The sequence below is a fragment of the Cynocephalus volans genome, chromosome 13, assembly GCF_027409185.1.
Source record: "Cynocephalus volans isolate mCynVol1 chromosome 13, mCynVol1.pri, whole genome shotgun sequence".
In the NCBI taxonomy this organism is placed as follows: Eukaryota; Metazoa; Chordata; class Mammalia; order Dermoptera; family Cynocephalidae; genus Cynocephalus; species Cynocephalus volans.
Genome location: NC_084472.1, coordinates 28,579,861 through 28,598,966, shown reverse-complemented (window position 1 = coordinate 28,598,966; position 19,106 = coordinate 28,579,861). Strand labels below are relative to the sequence as shown.

Below are 19,106 nucleotides of genomic sequence, written 5' to 3'. Positions count from 1 at the left end.
TTGAAAGACTGCCTGTATATACACATGTATAATGCCTACTGTATGCCAAGTGCTAGGCACACAAAGACAATAAATCAAGCCCTTTGTAAAAGTCCTAGTAAGAGAAGACCACAAGTAATCTAACAAACAATAACAAATATACTAACAGTTTTTTTTTTTTTTGTCCTTTTTTGTGACCGCGCTCAGCCAGTGAGCGCACCGGCCATCCCTAAATAGGATCCGAATCGCCCAGCACCGCACTCTCCCGAGTGAGCCACGGGGTCGGCCCAATATACTAACAGTTTTAATAAATGTAACAACTGCTAGTCTACAAGTATAATCTCCAGTTTGGTGACAAGAATACAGATCTTGATATCAATGAAATTTAAATTTTCAGATGAATGAAAAGAATTGGGGGCCAATCTGATAGGAAATATTGTATATGGGATTAGAATCTTAAAAATGTTGATAATATCTACACTTACTTAATATTAATTGTTTATAATCAAGAGATGCAGTGACCTACAAAATAATACAGAGTGAGATGACTCGGTCCAGTGATTACTCAATTCAATAAACATTAACTGAGCACTTCCCGTGTGCCAGGCATGGTAATAGGGGCTAGAGAAACAGAAGTGAATAAATTACACCGTGGCCACAGTTAGTTGTTGTCTAGTAGGAAAAGCTAACATAAAAACAGATAATAAATCACAGCACAGTTAAAAGAGGGTATTGCCAGGTACAATGGTAACAGAAAAAGGGGTCTCCTTTGAGGAGAAGACACAGCATTTTGTGGAATGCAAGACACTGGAGCTGGAATAGAAGTTCCCTAGTAAGAAAAAGGAGAAAGGCATTCTAAACTAAAAGAACAACCCCTGCAAGGGCATGCATTAGCTTAGTATGTTGGGCAACTGCAAGAAGGTCACTTGCCATGGATTGGATGCTGCCCAAAACTCTCTGAGGCTTAATCCCCACTGTAACTGTTGAGGGTGGGAAATCCTGTTACGATAATTGAAAGGTAGGGCCTTGAAGACATGATTAGATTGTAGGACCGCGCCATAGTGAATGGATTAATAATGGTGGTCGGGGCATGGTTCTGAGGGCTTTAAAAGCAGAGCACATGAAAGGTTAGTCTCTCTCTACTCCGTCATTTTGTGCCACATGAGATTCCTGGTTCACTGTTGCCACCACCAAGGCCTTCACCAAATGTGTTTCCCAGCCTCCGAAACTGTAAGCAATAAATTTCATTTTCTTTATGGACTTCTCAGTTCTGTGTATTTTGTTATAAGTAACAGAAACGGACTAATACAGAACTACTACTGGATCACAAGGTGTCAGAAGATAGCCTATAGAAAAGAGACTGGGAAGGCAAACCCAGTCACACAAGGGAAGAACCTTTAATGCCATGCAAAGGATTTTACACTTTATTTCAGAGACAGTGAGGATACAGATAGTATACAAGGGTTTAGCTGGGGAGTAACTTCTAAGTCCACTCCAGCAATAACATGGAAATTAATTGAAAGAAAAAAGAACTTGGAGACCTAGAAAACCACACGGGTTGTGAACTTTGATATCACACTTCACCGCTAGCATATTATGTGACCCAGAACATTCTGATATAAGGAAAGCCAGCATATAATATTTTTATCTTGCAAAGCTGATAATGCAGAGAATTAACAAATTATATATCTATAAACAGTAGACTCACAGTTAGGAAGCTGGGAGGTGCTCACCACATGAATCCTATGGTATCAAATGCCTTATTCGTCCTTGGGCCTATCACCAGCATTGGGCTTTTCAGCATATAAGGAGTCACCATGACCACTGCCTGCATGTGCTGAGCAGCAGGCTGGTTCTCTGCAGAATTAGTTAACCCCACAGACTCCAGATTTGGGGAGTGAAGTCCCACAGCTGGGTTGCCCATTTGAGGAATGTTCTTCTACTCCTTACCTGACACAACTATTTCTCCAAAATCTAATCATTTCCCTGTATCTGCATTTGTCTCTTCGTCTTTCTTCTAAATTTTGCCCCTTCAAAGCCAATAGTTCTTTTAATAATAAGCAAATACTTCCATAGCACCTCCTATATATCAGGCATATTCCAAATGCTTGACATACATTAAATGATTAAAACTCATATCAACCCTATGAGATGAGTACTATTATTATCCTTATTTTTCAGAGGAGGAAACAGCAAGTTTCCCAAGATCCTAAGTAGGAGCAGAGCCACTCGTCAATGGTTCAAATGGTTCTAGAGTCAATGGCTTTAATCACCATCATATGCTGCTTCCCACAAATCTCAGTTTATAAACGTACTCAGTATGAACAAGGGACCAGTACATCAGATTTTGCATTACAGAAAACTTTCCTTGGATGTTCCTTTTCATAAACTGCAAAATCCTGTAAGTTTTGTCCCTACATCCAGTTGTTATGCTTGTATATACATGGTTTGCATTGGTCCAACAATCTTAAGAAACACATGTTTGGAAAGATTACCATTCTCAGCTGATGTTTTTTATAGTTAATCAAAACTTCTCCATCTCACAAAGATCTTTCCATAAGAATTCCTTCAGGACATGAGACTTACTAAGGATTTGCAGCTGATTAATATTTTTTCCCTTTAATACTCAAGATTGAAATGAAACCTTTCCTGCAAGGTCAGCAATAAGAGCAAATCTAATGTAAGTCCCTTATTGATTTTAAAAAGGTTGATTACCTTAATCTGTTTACTTTCTATCTTATCTTTAGGTCATAAGTCACTAATCCTTTTGTGAAACGGAACTACATTTCGTATTCCCTGAAGCTTTTAAAGAGGATATAATAGCAGCAGAAAGTTATTTTTTAAAAATCAGTCTACCATATATAAGGATTTAGGATCTGCTTACTGGTTGAAGGACCCATGACCCTACCCAACCTTAGACATTTCCTATGTCATTTTTGGAGTCTGAGCTTTATCTCCATAAAATGATTATTTAGGGGGAAAAAAAAAATGAGCTGGCACTTAGCTCTTTATGGTTTTGAAACATTCTTCTTTATGTGATCAAATCTCAGAACTTTACGGACCTCTGATTCTGAGTAAAATATATACTAAAATACTTCCCACTTTTTTTTTTCAAGAATTCTCCAAAAAATTAACACGAATGACACAAAGGTCAAAACTTTCAGCAGAACTTTGTAAAAATTATCGCCAATGCCTTAGAGTGAGAGGACCAGGAAGGTGGACGTAGACGAATCTCTGCTCTTCAAATGCTAATGGGATGGTTTCTTCATTGGCACAGGCCTTTGAAGCCAGCCCACTAGAGGCAGCGGGACGTTTTCAAGTCCCCTTGGGCTGGCAAACAGGTGCTTGTGCTGCCTTATCATGCCCCGAACGCTGAATATGTGTTGAAAATAGAGTTGGTATGCAACCCTTTCACCTCAGCAGCCGCTCTCCTCTGCTAGTTTAACATACTGTTAAAAAAAGGACTACTAGCACACGAAAGTCACGAAAGTCAGGCACCTCAAGAAACAAGAATCTTCCAGCCACCTTTATATTCTGAGCTCTGTCCGCAGTGAGGAGGCCATACATGCTAAACAGTGGGAAAAATAGGCAACGATGTATCATGGGAAGCAAAATGTGAGTTTGACTCCTAGCAAGCACAACTATGAGTTGTGTAACTTACCAAACTACCAAATTTCTTAGTACATATATCTAGAAAACGGGAATTACCCCAACCTTTAAGACTGGAAGAGAACTGAGTGATTAAAGTGCGTGAAGACAGCTGGCCCCAGTAGGCTCCCAGTAACCTAGCTTGTCAGTGGTAGTTGGTGGCCTCATTTCTCGCCATCCTTGCGATCTGGTTCACACAATGAAGGTTTAGTAGCCAATGGTCAGCTTCCTTTATGTGGGCACTGATCATCCACCACCTTTCTGCTTCTCGGAGACTCTTCAGCCTTTCGCATCCTGCCTAGCCGCCAAAGCTCAGACGTCTGGGTGTAACTTGCAGCTCCGTCTGCAGAGTTGCAGGGTTGCGGGGGAAACGCTAAGGAGGGTTCCATGCCTGCCTTTCCCAGCCCCGTCGGTCTGTGGCTCACTCCTGGCCTATCTCCTAAAAGTCCGGGCCACCGGGCAGCAAGAGGGGGAGCACCACTAGTCTCCCTTATGCCCCGTATTAGCCACCCCATTGCCAGGGGGGTGTGGGGGAGGGGACGGTGCCCGACATCACGACAAGAGGAAGATCCCCGAGCTCGCTCGGCAGTCGGGACGCGTAGTGGCGGCGGGCGAGGCTGCAGGGCGCCCGAGCGGTCGGACGGGGGAGCGAGAGTAAAGCTGGCGGAGCGCGCCCTGACTCCGGCGCCGGCGGCCGCGGCCGGGGAGCCGACTGCTCGCAGAGCCCGCCCGGCCGCGGGGCTGGAGCGGTTCGGAAGGCGGAGCGTGCGGCGCGGGGGGCGGAGCGTGTGGCCCGGGAGGCGGAGGCGGAGGCGGTGTCTCCCCGAGCTGCGCAGGCGTTGCTCGCACCTTGGTGATTAGTCAGTGCTAGGAGCGCTGCTATGGCGCTCCTCAGAGCCGCGGCTCCTCCTCACACGCTCGAGGCGGAGGGAAGGAGGGGTAAGAGGAGGAGGAGGCGAGAGGGCGGCCGCCGCAGCTGCAGACCCAGGGCCAGAGGAGGAGGCGGAGCGGGAGACGCCGCAGCCACCCGGGCCGCCGCCGCCCGCAGCCGCGGGGCTGCTCTGAGTCCTCTCCGGGCTTGAGGGCACGCTGGGCGCCCCAGCCATGCCCCGCAGCGGCAGCTGAGCCGGGCGCCGGCCCCCTCCCTCCGGGCCGTCTCGGCCGCCGCACTCCCCGGCTGCCCGCGGCGGGAGCTGCCCGGCGCCTCCCGCGCGCCCCAGACCGCGAGCGCGAGCAGCGGCGGCCGCCGAGGCGCGGGTGGCGGCGGCGGCGGCGGCGGGTGATCGCGGGACAGGAGGAGGCGGGGAAGATGGACCCGGCGCCCTCGCTGGGCTGCAGCCTCAAGGATGTGAAGTGGAGCTCGGTGGCCGTGCCCCTCGACCTGCTGGTCAGCACCTACCGGCTGCCCCAGATTGCGCGGCTGGACAGCGGTGAGTCCCGGCCGGGGCGCGGGGCAGACGGGCGCGGACCGCGGTGTCGGCACGGGTGGGCACGCGGGTGGGCGCGCGTGTGCTCGGAAGGGTGGGACCCGGTGGGGAGTGGGCTGCCCGCCGCCCAGCGCGGGAGTTGGCCCAGGCGGCTGCCGCAGCCTTGGCGCGTTGCTCTTAACTCCCCCCAGCAGCAGCCAGAGGAGTGGAAATCAGAGCCCTTGCAGTATAATTAAAACGGACGCCTTAAAAAAAAATAAATAAATCAACGTAAGGGAAACCTCTGCAGATAGTAATCTTGGACGCGAACTGTCCCTCCGCACCCGCCTGCAAGAATTACTCAACCTGGGAAACCCTAAGGACTCATGTTAAGCAACTTTCTTACGACAATAATTGTGCTCTGGGTGGCATCTTTCTTTGGGTTCTCTCCCATCCCCTTCCCCCTCCTGCCCCCCCCCCCATGCCAAGGAGCAAATTTAAGAGGACAAGCTCCTGGGTGACCAATGAAAGGGATCTGATTTCTCAGAGACCTTTTGTTACAGCTTGTCTGTTTTGTTTAGCCTAACTGAAAGTAATTTAGGGCTGTGTGTAGAAAATGTTGTTAGCAGAAGTGATGGTATGCTTAAGGTTAATTATTAGCGTAGCACATTTCCAGCCTGGGAAAAAGATTTAAGTCACCAAAACATATATTGATTTGGAAGCTGAGCTCTGGACTAAGAAACCCATGTATTTCCTGAAATTGACCGACAGAAACCAACCAAACATCCCCAACTGTTTGTTCTGCAGTGTGACATCTGCAAATAGATGTGGGTACTGTCAAGCAAGTAGACACTTTTGAGTTTGAGAGTTGCGACATGTAAGGTGGCAGTTTAGGTGTGTTTAGTCTTTTTTGTTTTCACAGTAACTTCAATGGGTTTTGGCTTTATGCGACTTCAGACTTTGCAGAAAGAAACCTGCCCTACTGTGGGGCAGCTGTAAATCCCCCAACCTAGGCTGGCAGAGGCAGGCAGATTGACCTGTGGCTATACAGGCCCAGTCAGAAGAACACTGAACAGTAAGATGTCATTTCGAGTCACAGTCACTTGGGTTACACCTTGTTTTCTGGAGTCAAAGAGTGTGTTACATGAAGTATATAAATGTCTGAAGGAATTCTTATTCTGTTTCTTATTTGTGGGGTTAGATTAGACATTTGAAGCACTGATGTGAAAAATAAATGTAGGAAAGTTCATGAAAGCCAGAAAACAATCTTGACATGCTTGCTATTGTAATTTGGTAGTGGTGGGCATTGGGAATAAACCGAGTTTTTAAATTAGGAATGAAGTTCAAGTAACAATAGTTTCTGCTAAGAGTGGGGGTGGGAAAGTGTTTTGTGCTTTTAAGATGCATCTGCATACCTGCATCTGTGTGTGCATGTATGTACGTGTATTTGCAGTGTTTCATTTCCTCCTCCACTGTGCAAAATTGTGTACATTGGAAGGTTGTGAGTCCTCACCTTTTCCAACCTTCTCAACTCTGCACACGCTGCCAAAACTTCTTAGCTAGTTAGAGTTTGTGCATGTGGTGTAAAAGTCACTCAAAAGCTTCATTAAACTGAATGTTTAAAGAGGCTGAATATCAGAGTCAGACATAACTTTCAGTGTTATTACTCACTTTTCTATCCCCACCATTCATAAAAAGGATCTGAATCAGCAGTGTACTCATCCCACGCTTCTTTTTAAAATTGGGATGTGGGTAGTGAGTATTAACACGGTCCTTTCAAGCTGTGAATGGATTTTGATCACTGCTTGTAATTCCAATTCCTTATTGTAAATTTCTCTCATTTATGTATTGCCACTTGAGGATTACAGTAGCCTACACAAATTTGGAATCATAGCCAAATATCCCTTTATACCTTGGTTCTTTCTCTTACCAATCCCATCTCATTTAAATATTTTTTTGTTAACATGGTTTTTAGTAGCTGCATAGTATTCCATGGGATGGCTATGCCATGTAATCTAGTTGTTTCGTTTTTTGTTGTTGTGATATAATGAACACTCTTGCACGTAAATCTTTTTATTTTTGTTAGAATACACTCCTATCTTGCTGAACAAACATGTAAATGAATCCTTTTTAAATCTTTGATATACATTGTCAAATTGCTTTAGAGACTAAAGGTTGTACTTATTTACACTAACATGAGCATTGTGGGACTACCACCCTCCCCACACCCTTAATATATTAAATACCTTTTTACTTAAAAAAAAAAATTTTTTTTTTTTTTTTTGGCTGATTTGATGGGAGTAACTGTTAGCAATTTAGTTTGGGTAGACTTTAAAAGTATCAGCCATAGATTCTGTGTTTGTTTGTTTGTTTATTTGTTTATTTATTTGTTTATTTATTTGCTGGCCTGTACAGGGATCACGTCCCAGACCTTGGTGTTATCAGCACCAGGCTTTAACCAACTGAGCTAACTGGCCAGCTCGATTCTGTGTTTATTTTTAAACATTGTTCACAACAGTGTGTAGAATACGTTAAAGACATGCTGACATATTTATAAATACTACAGGTGAAATCTCAAATTTTGTGCAGCCCTCATCCTGTGTATGTCTTTTTGCTGGTTGTAGCGCTGCAGGTACGTTTTACAGATGTTCACACCCACCCTATACTTAGACATGAAAGGTAGTCAATTTCCAAATCACTTGTTTTAAGAGTCTAGAAAGAAATTTGAAAAACATGTCACTAGTTGACATTATGCCAAGAGGAAACTATTGGCTGATTTTAAGCAATCATTAAAGAACATTAAAAATCTAATTTCATAACTGTTGATTATTGAATGCCCACTATGTGCTGGCATATTTCTTGGTGCTTGATAAATATTATCTCAAATGCTCAGCAACCCCATTTTAAGGAGTTTGAGAACCTGAGATTCAGAGAAATTGAGTAACTTGCCTGAAGACTTACAGCTACTAAATCGTGGAGTGGGATTTCCAGCCGACTTTCTCACTCTGAAGACTGAATTCTTGTCTCCACCTACGCTACCTTCTCATATTGAAGGGGGGTGGGCTTGGAACAGGTTTGATGTCTGCTCTAAATAGCTTCACTGTCTGAGAGTTTGAGGACCAGAAAGTCTATATTTTTAAAACGGTGTAGATACCAAATTAAGTGCTGGTCTCATCTGTCATATTTAGATGACTTTCTACTTCCAAAGGAGTGGCTGAAAAGAAGTGAGGGGCAGCAGCGAAGACAGGTTACAGAATCAGAGAAAGAAGGAAAAATGTGAAATTTGGGGGTTTTAGGGTATGTAGATGTGCCTGTTGAATTGACTTCTCAGTATATTTGCCATTCTTAAAATATTAACTACACAATATGTAAACCCTCTAATTATTTGCACTATACAGGTCACTTCTGAAATGCCTGTTAGGTAAATGCATTCAATATTACATCTCCAATGGTGAAATTTGTCTTCACATAAGATAAATACACATGACAAGATAAATGAAAAATTATTGAGCCTTTATGGGTGTTGCCCCATGAGTCTTTCTTGAGAACCCAAAGAAAAGTACTCTAGCAATTCTCCTTGAAGATTTGGTGAGATGTATCTCTTCAGCCAACATCTAACCCCAGTCAACAATACATTTAAGATCAGATATTCAAACTGATCATCAGTCTTGTAAATTGTTGGCTTTAGAACCAGGTTCAACAAATGTGTTTAGGACCAAGAAGAGGACAGAGAGAATACTAATCCCCACTCCACCTCCAGCCAACCTCACTCAAAACTGGTTTGGTGGTCAATTGTTCATTTTCTCTCTTATTATTTCATTTTGGAAAGGTTCTGAAGGCCTGGTCTAGAGCAGTGTTCTTCCAACTTTTTTGTTCCTTTAGCTCCTAAAAGATTCTATGAAACTCTATATCCTAAGCATATTTTTAAGTTAATTGCTAAAACTTCTCATCCTAAGTTTAAATAGTTGCAAAGGATGTATTCACATATTATTGTTTGCATATTGTTAATATTGACATTTTAAATTAAATTGTTACATCATTTAAAAAACTCTGAGTCTGTATTTGACTCCCAATATCAGTTATTTAAAAAATACATGAATAAGTCTTCAACTGTTAAAAATTTCACCTTTTCTTTAGCTCCTTACATTCATATTTTTATTTCCATTCCTCTGTACAGAATTCTGTCCTGAGGTAACATATTTTTGTGCTTGAAAGTGTTTTATTGATCACTCTGTCATACTTTGTGTTACAGAAAATATGTGTATAAGTTGAAATCCAGCATTTTGTATTTCTTTTTACCGTAAGGCTTTTCATAGTTAAAGACTTTTTTCTTTTTTTTCTTAGTGACCGGTAAGGGGATCATAACCCTTGGCTTGGTGTCATCCGCACCGCGCTGGTGAGCACACCGGCCATCCCTATATAGGATCTGAACCCGCGGCGGCCTCGGCGCTCCCAGCGCCACACTTTCCCAAGTGAGCCACGGGGGCAGTCCCATTGTTAAAGACTTTTCATAGTTAAAGATTTCCGGTCGTTTTTTCAGAACGTAGAGTTGGAAATTATCTGACTTACAAAAGGAGTTGTTACCCAGATACTGGAGACTTTTCACCCCTCACCATGCATCAACATTTTAATTTATCCCTTTGTTTGTCCCCCTGAGGGTTTTGCACCGCAGGGGGCAGGGGTTGCATTTTAGAAAGATGTGGGGAAGGTAAGCAAATGCATTACTTTTGTAAAGTGGCTGAAGGACCATTGTGAAGAAGGAGGTGGTGAAGGACAGCTTCCATCCATCACAATCACAGTCATCCTGGAATGTCTGTCGAGATCACAGTCACGACCCAGGCAGATCAATGTTTAGACAAGAGTACATTTGGAATTTGGGGATCTGGAAACTGGTTCCCTTACAGCTGTGGCAGTGACCCCCTTGAGAAATGTTGGCTTTGCTTCAAACATGTACCTCACTTCAAAGAATGCTGGTCTAGAGCAGTAAAAGATGAGTTAACGTTCCTGTTTGCAGAAAGGACAAGGAAGACCAAGGCTGCACAACTGACAGGGAGAGAAAAAAGAAGGTGGTAGGAGTTGGAGACAGCCATGGAGTTAGAGCAGCGGCAATCTGTGCTTCCTAACTGTGAGGAGGAATCATATCTGATTCTCAGCTCTAGGTGTGTTGGGACTCTGGGAACTGGGGTCCTTGCCTTGTGCTCAGATCCTTCTACAGCTTTATCATTTACGTGCTTGCAGGCTGCAGGAGCAAAAGCACGGACACCCAGATGTCAGGGAGGCTCCAAGTGGCTGTTTACAAATGTCAGAGGTCTTTCTAGATCTGTGTTTTATCTCTGAAATTGATGTAAGTTCTTAAAATCTACTCCATGATTGACGTTATTCTGTGTGTGTGTGTATGTTATTTTATATGTAGATGTTATTGTGTGTGTGTGTGTGTGTGTGTGTGTGTGTGTGTGTATACACAGATGTTATTTTCTATGTATATATTTATTTATTTTTCTATTTTTGCCACTTAGTATGAGTCTTGCTCTGGGAAGATGTACTATGCTTATCTTATGGCTTCATTTCCTCTGGCATTTTGTATCATAAGAGGGTGCATATGCCCAGGGTAGGAGAAATGGTGGTTTAAAGGATGCCGGATTTGGAGCCAAGAGACCTCCACTCACTTACAGATACTGCCATTTCATAGCCATGTGGTCTTAGTCAGGTCTCTTAACTCCTTTGATTTGCAGTTTTCTCATGCAGAAAAAATGGGCATTATACTTGCCCATGTACCTCATAGTTATGCATTAATTTTTTTTATCCAGTCAACTAATATTTATTAAGCCCCTGCTACATGACAAGCCCTCTTATGGTGTTGGGACTATAGCACTGAACAAATCAGACAAAAACCTCCATCCTCATGGAGCTTACATTCTTGTGTGTCTTCTTATTTGGAAAATTAAATACAATAATATATGTGAATACATGTGTATTGTGAAGCAGTATACATATATAACATTGGTGTAGTGGAGATGCAAACCATTCAAGGGGGAGGCTTCAGAGTCTACCATTTGTTTATTTATATATATATTTTTAGCAGCTGGCCAGTACGGGAATTTGAACCCTCGACCTTGTTGCTCTAACACTGCTCTCTAACCAACAGAGCTAACCTTCTAGCCCAGAATATACCATTTAGAAAACAGATGAAAACCGAATAATAAATAGGTTTTATTATTCTTTTACAGATAAAGAAACTGAGAGAAATGCTCTGGATGACTTTAGTCTATTTCCTTTTGAGTATTCCAGGTTATTGATCTTGTAATCCACAGGTTATAAAAAGGTGGTATAGGATCTTTGTCAGAGAGGAAGTATTAAATAACTAACCCAAGATTGGACTTGGGAGGGATTGAAGCAGGAAGTTAGGAAAGGAACTTTTAACTTAACTCAGAATCACATATGAGTCTGACTGAATGGTAACAAAACAATGAGCTTTGACACTTGAATCTTTTTTTTTTAGCATGTACTCATCATTACTTTTATGGATCCATGGTCATTTTTTCATATCTATAGTTACATAACAGCCGGAAAGAAGTGTCTGGTATAATATTACACACGAGGAAAGTGATAAGAAAGTCTCTTTAATATCCTTTCATATACTGTATACTTTTACATTCCTCCAGTTATCACCTATTCTGACCATTGGCCATGCCTAAAAATTATGAAAAAAGAATAGGAGAGAACGTACTAGTAGGCAGTGGACAGTGATGAACATTTAGACCCACAAGACAAGATTTTGACATAGCTCCTTCAGTTTCCTTGTTTTTCAGGTAAGATGGCTATTTTGAAAGTCTTAAATGGAGTAAGTATCCATATTGCCAGTAAAAATCATAAGACACTTCATTCATCTGTGAAAGGAAATCTGGATTGACTGTTGTGATCATCTGCATCATAGTTTAAAGAAGTATTTTAGTCTCTTTCACTTATTGGCTGCCTTATTGAAATAGCAAGTTCTTGTAGACCAGCTTGTAAACTCATTTATTTTTGTTTGAGATTCCTGAGGTATCTGTCTTTTCACTTACTGAGCTGCTGTTCTAGAAAGTCTCATAAACTCCCCTCTTGTCTTCCATATGACTCTCAATCTTAGGAACACCAGCTACTGTATGCAACGTGAAAAATAACTTGTTATTACTGGTTTATGTTTATTTTGTCACACTTGATAAAATATAAAATACCTGCTAAAATATTTTAAATTCATGGGATTAATTCTTTTAGAAGACATTTCCATATGAAAAGCCTCCCCCACCACCCACCTCCCAATTTCACAAGAATGTTTACTTGAATTTCAAGTTAAAGGTATCTAAAATTGTTCATACTATTTCCCAGCCTCTAGCAGAATGCCTGGCATGTAGGAGGTACTTGATAAGTATTTAATAAATGAATGAACAAATCTCAGTATTAAAAATTATAAGGTCTAAAATATCTATATTACTAAAGCTATCTTTCAGCTCTGCAAGTCTGAAATAGAATTTCACTTTTGTTTCATTTGAGGTAGACAGTATATTCTTAAATATGTAAATTGGAACTGAGATGGTAAGTTTTAATATTAGAAGCAGGAAAAATACAGACTAGTGGACCGTCCGTCATGATTTAAATGATATTTAGGGCCATTAGTTATCAATATTTTAAATAAATTATTTCTGGAAGTAACTGATTTTTTTGTTTTTTACTTTTGTGCTGATTCTTTCATTCTGAAATTGATTAAGATGTCTCCTTTACATATTACGTGTTGCCATGACATTGATTTTTAATCTTTGATATCACGATGTTCACATGACTCATGAGTAGATGGACTAGAATGCCATAAATCTTAGAAACTAGTCGACTCTTACTATAATGAAAAAAGGCTTGATAGAATAGTTAGCTAACCATTTAACTACCCATCATCTTATCTCTGGGCACCAGTGATTTTACTTCTAAGCAAAGCAAGCCACTTGGTTCAAATAGTGTTACAAAACTGCAACTGCTAATTTGGTACAGTTGTCATCTTCCTAGAATAGCCCCCAGATTGACTTGAAACCATACTATCTTGATCCCAGACAGTGAGTTTCTTTTTATGCCATTGTAGGAGTGATACGTAGTGGTAAAAGAAGGAAAAAACAATGTTCCCAAGCCCCTTTCCAGTTCTGTGGATGAATTACTTTACAATTACAGGGCAAGTCATTTTTAATTGATTCTGCTAATTGTTAACCTAGTTTAAACTATTTAAATACCACTTGGGCTTTGATGGCTTAATGGTTTAATAAATACCAAGTTATTGAATTTAAAATGCAATATGAATTCTTTGTAGTTATGAAGATATTTGTTATTTTGGTTAATATTTAACATGTATAGTAAGTTATTATGATTAGTCCTGGTTATAGCATAGAAGGGAATGTAATCGTCTGTGAGCACTTCTTAGGTATGTATCCCTGTGAAGATTTAAAATAAGTTATGTTCTGTTGGTTTTTCCTCTACTCAGTAGAGAAAAATTTCCTTAGCCAGATATTTTTTTTATTAAGATAACAGTTTTTTCCATACAGACTACATAGGTTGTTAGAAGTAAAATTTGCCCTGCTCCTAGTGAAGAACTAGATTCAAATATCTAAAAGTAACAATAAATGGATAAATATTTTACTTTCCTATTTTTAAACATATTTGTTACCGTGTAGGTAATTAAAAAGTACTGATTATAAGAATCTGTACTCCATTCAAAAAAAGATTAATGTAATGCCTGAGAAAGCCCACTTAGATAACTAACTCCAGGACATCTATCTGTGCCGATGCTATCTATATTCCATGATGGATGTTCATTTTGAATGGCCGTTTTCTTCCTTTAGCAGCAATGGGCGAGTAAGAGATGGATGGAATCAAAGAACTAACATATATTCATTCCATTGTCATTCCTGGTCCTCAGTAGCTTATGCTTTAGAATTCTCAATTTTTGTCTGTGTCAGGTTGTTAACATTTAAGATAACACAGGATCCATTTTTACCTTGGAACCACTGACCCACAAAATCAATCAAGCACCAGATCCAAGTTAAAAACAATTTAATTAGTTGTGTCTAGGGAGAGAGCAAGAGCTCTAGAAGGTTCAAATTACCTACTTAAAAATAAACAAGTAACAGAAAGCTTTATTAAGATACCCTACTTTTATTTTTTCTGTTTATTTTGGTCCTTTCTTTTGGCCAGTTAAGAGAGCCACTGAAAGTAGACAGGATCAGAAGAAATTTTCACAAACTCATCATGGCGAGGTACATCACTTAAGGCTAATTTCAGTTGTGCATCACAGGGATGTCCAAAAAAAAAAAAAAAAAAAAAATAGTGGCTTATATAGAGATTTATTTCTTTTTCATGTAAGAGAAGTTTGAAGATACTTAGTCTAGGACTAACGAGGCAGTTCTACAGAGTCAAGGACTAGGACTAGTCAAGGACTCTTTATGTTTTTATGCTCTGTCATCCTTAGCAAGTAGTTTTCACTATCCAGGTCATGGTCCTAGATAGCTGCTGGAGCTCCATCTATCATGTCTACATCCCAGACAGCAAGAAGGGCAAAAGGGTATGTCTTACCACTAGTCCTACACAGCATTTGAGTATATCTCATTGGTCACAACTATACACAGTCCTAAATACGAGTTTAGCAGGAACTGAAGTCTTTAATTGGGTACAATGCCCAGGGGTTCCTACTGCAGGAGAGGGGGAAAATACTGAGAACCACCTATCAGCCTCTGCCTCCCAGATTGTTGCTTTGATACCCTCCCCCCCCTTTTTTTCTCTGCTCAGAAACTTATTAATAGCAATGCACTGGACCCTCACTCCTTGACATCCCCCTAGTTCAGGTTCTTTCTCAGCAAAAGTAGTATGAACTTCTTGCCCCAACATTCTCTTCTTTTCATCTTTGAGTGTCAACTAAAACCTTAAAGCCATTCTATTTGAGAAGCCCATTATTAGAGGTGAAAGGGCTTTATAAGTAGGCCAGGAAAAGTTGTGTACTTGTAAGGAATTGTTATAAAGGCATTCCTCATGTTCTTTTTTGGCTTGCATGCTTTAGATTGTCTCTCTTATTTGATACACACAATGGAAATAGTTGTCCAGTTTTTTCAGGTTGATTTTTTCCTGCTCTATTCCTTTTGCCAGAGAGGCTTGGTGGTTGTGTTTAGAAAAAATATTTACTGTTTTCCCCCAGATATTATCTTTATAGGAAATTTGGAAAATATAGACAAAAAAAGATGAACATGACTATCAGTTTTATTCCAGAGGCTATGTAACTTGTTATACTCATTAACATTTTGCTGTTATGCAAGCTTGGGATATAAATGGAAATTATATGTAAAAGTGGGACCAAACTTTGTATAAAATTGCTTTTTAAATTTTACATTAGATCATGAGCATTTTCATGGGCATTTACCTTTATTATTAATATTTTTTGAAAATAAAATTTTGATGACTGAATAGGATTTTGTTATTACCAATAAACCATTATTCATTTGACTGTTTTTCAGTTGTGAGACACTGGTTATTTTGAGTATCCTGTTTTTTGAGAATATCTTTGTATTTAAATTCGTCCATTTTAATCATTTCATTATTTTGGGTTCCTGGAAGTAAGATAATTGTTCAAAGTTATTATTTTTAGGTTCATGATACATATTGCTACATTGCATCCAGAAAAGTTTGTACCATCATCAGTGAATGAGTAAACCCATCACTTTGTACATACTTGAATATCATAGTTGTTTTTTAATCTTTGCTAATTTAGATAATTTTTTTAAATGGCACTTTTTCTAATTTGTATTTTTTTTTTTGGCTACTAGTAGAATAAGCTTCAATAATATATTTATTTTGGGAATTTTCTGAGCTCTTTGTTCAGTTCTTTTAGTAGAGTTTTTTCAAAGCTCTTATAATAAAAAAAATTCTAGTGTACTTTATTCTTGGTTTTCTAGAGAATGTGTAATAAATCATCTCCAAGTTTTATGTGGATTAGTCACTTCTTAAACTTTGTTTTTCTTCAGTAAATGTTCATGAGTAGATATTACCTCTGTTTTGGAAACTGAATAATTGTGATTAATTTTTTTATCAACCTGCATTTTGTATTTAAATGTGGTATGTTCACTGTTGTATTGTGACTGGTCCTCTGAAAGAATCTCCTTCCATTAGATAAAATAGAATAAGCTCAGGAAAATCTTAGTAGAACGCTGTTGTGTATTCACAACCATATTTGTGTTCAAGTCATGGAGGGTTCCTCATGGATACTTTGTTGATAAATTCCTTTGCATTGCATGAAACTAAGCTGACAAACTTTATTCATCGCTATTTGGCTTTAAAGACTAAGACTTAAGTTGACAAGTTTGTAAAAATATTTAATTCTTTTTTACATGTAATTCATAGCGAACCCTGAGGTGCTATGTTTGGGGCAGTTAGATAAGAGACAGAGTACAGCAACTTCAGAATCTAGTGAAGTTTAGAACCTAGTAGTGACACTAGAGAATAAATAATAGAAATTCACAAACCAAGACTCAAAGAGAAGCGAACGTAATAGTTTGTCATTTCTTCTGTTGACTCTGTGCAAATGTTGACTTTACTGTAGTAACTTATAAGAAGGGAAACAGAGATAAGAGAAGAAAAGCCCCGTTTTATTCTCTGTACATATAGCCAGAGATTGATGGGTATCGATCTCTGTGCCAATTTAGCACCTGAGGACTCTATAAATAGTTGTATTTGTCAGGATGTTGAGATGACAGTTGCTAAAACTGAAGTACAGATAACTTTAAGAGAATCTTTTAGTGCCAAAGAAGAAACCTCAAATTGACTTTATAGTAGATCAGGTAGCTTGTGAATTGTGCTTGTCCCTCCTCTCCTTGACTCCAGTGGAACGTATTAGTCTGAGTAGATTGTATATAGTTGAATACTGTATGATATCAGACGAGTTTCATGCTGAGTGAAGGCTAGAGGGAAGGGAAGGGAGAAATGTATGAACTAACATACCATTTATTGCCTATCTAGTTTTTTAAATTGTCACAGTGAAACAGAACTCCATTCCACCCTGATTATGAACATCGTATGTTCATTATGAAGTATCTGAATACATAAAAAATTTAAAAACAAAGGTAATCTGAAATTCCACCATCCCAAGATAACCACCATCAACATTTTGATGCATCCTCTCTTCCTACACACACATATTTACAATTTTACATAAGTGAGGTGTTTTAGCTACTTCTTAAAATACTTTCCCTTCACATCAACCACCACTCCTCCAACCTTGCCTGCCCACGTAATCCACTTTAACAATCCAGTTCATCATATTTCTTCATATTTTCTTCATCTCATATATCCTCCATCAGCATTGCATGTAATAAAGACACATATACAGAATTCTGTAATTGTTTTATGAAATGACATTATATTATAAATACTTTTTGGCCTCTTGTTTATATCACTCATGAGAATCTTCCTAAATCATCTAGCTTAATACAAATTCATTCTTTTTTTTTAACAACTGCATAATATTCCTTGGTGTGGAAATATTCCTTTATTGATTGTTCAGTTTGTTTCTGGTTATTGGCCTCTGAGTTATACTTCAGTAAACCTCAGTGTACATATCGTTAATTTGTTTATTGGTTCTATAGAATTCTAAGTTTCTGTCTAACATCTTTCACTTCTCCCCTTAAAACATCTCTGTTACCAGTGTTTTCCCGATTGTTTTAATCTTACATGCAATGACCAAAATTAAATCTTTTTAGAAAAAAAATGTTGGGAAAAATGGGTCTTATTCCCTTGTCAAAGCCAGATTCACAGAAGTGGAATTGATTTAATAGATGTTGCCAAAATGCTGTCCATAAAGTTCCTAACAATTCTCGTGGATGTGCAAGAATACCGTTTCTCCAAGTCCATGTCAACCATAGTTATTATGAAGTTTAAAGAAAAATTTGCCAGCCTATTGGATACAAACTTATTGCTATGTTAATTTGCATTTTCATGACAACTCGTGATTTTTTTGCTCCCCATTATATGTCTTTTTACCACTTGTAATTGCTCTTCTGTGAATTGAAATCATACTTTTTGTTGGTTTTTCTATTGTTGCCTTGTTCTCATCAATTTCTAGATTCTGAGGAGGTATTTTCTCTTATTTACATTTATCTTGTCTATAGACTTTGTTTATATTTTTCCTTTTAAGAGTTTTAAAATTTTACATGGACAGACAAGTCTCTTTTTCCTGTTTTCAATCTTGGCTAAGAAAATTCTCCCTGATCCATAGATTGTACATGTAGTCTCTTAGATTTTCTAGGAAGATTTAAAATATTTTTATTTGTCTTTAATCCATCTGGAATTAATTTTTGCATATGACATAAGATTTTTGTTTTCTTCCAGGCTGTTGTTGTGCTGGCCCATTTATTCAAAAGTCTGCTTACTACTGACATTAACTATCTTTGTCCGATTTATTTTGCTCTTTAACAGTAGAAAAACACACTTCAGCCACACCTGTCTTTCAGGGACTGCCTTGGGCTCCGTTCCAAGAACACATGAAGTTAATGAAATCTGAAAATAGTCCTTTTATTCCCCAAAGAAGAGGAGTTGTAGTTTAAACTGTCCCTTCTTTTCCAATTGTAGTGGGAGGCCTGAGATTTGTTTTTCTAAAGAAAATTTAAATTCATTTTGAAGCCAGGGCTACCCTGGTGAGTCTTGGAAATGATAGTAACTTGTTAAATGCCTTCTAGAAGCATAGTCCAGATGCTTTGGCAATAAGTTTTCTCCAGGGAAGAATTTGTTTTAAGATGATACTTTACTAAGCTGCTGTTTGAGTGTGTGCGGGAGAGTGTGTGTGTGTTTCAGACTTTAAGAAAGATTTGCAAGTTGCACTCAACATTAGATTACATAATTGAAAGTGTATTTCCCCCGTTATCTTTTGTATGAGGAGCACACTTTCACCTACTATTCTTAATGTTTATGGGTGTCTGTTTCTTCAAAATCTCGTAATGACCCACATCTGTCCATTTTTAAAGACTTAAAATAAATTTCTCTTACATTTTGTTTATCTCCCCCAAAATCTTGGTGGCA

At 39.3% G+C, this 19,106-nt stretch overlaps 1 protein-coding gene across 2 annotated transcripts in view; it reads left to right on the top strand.

The window, feature by feature from the left end:
* Positions 1 to 4,878: 4,878 nt before the first annotated feature.
* GAREM1 (GRB2 associated regulator of MAPK1 subtype 1) overlaps positions 4,879 to 19,106 on the top strand; it is a 190,799-nt gene continuing 176,571 nt past the window's right edge. For both annotated transcript variants that reach the window (XM_063076981.1, XM_063076980.1), the window contains exon 1: positions 4,879 to 5,057. In XM_063076981.1, coding sequence (XP_062933051.1) covers positions 4,937 to 5,057 — 121 coding nt within the window. In that variant the 5' untranslated portion in view covers positions 4,879 to 4,936. The remainder of the gene's footprint in view (positions 5,058 to 19,106) is intronic.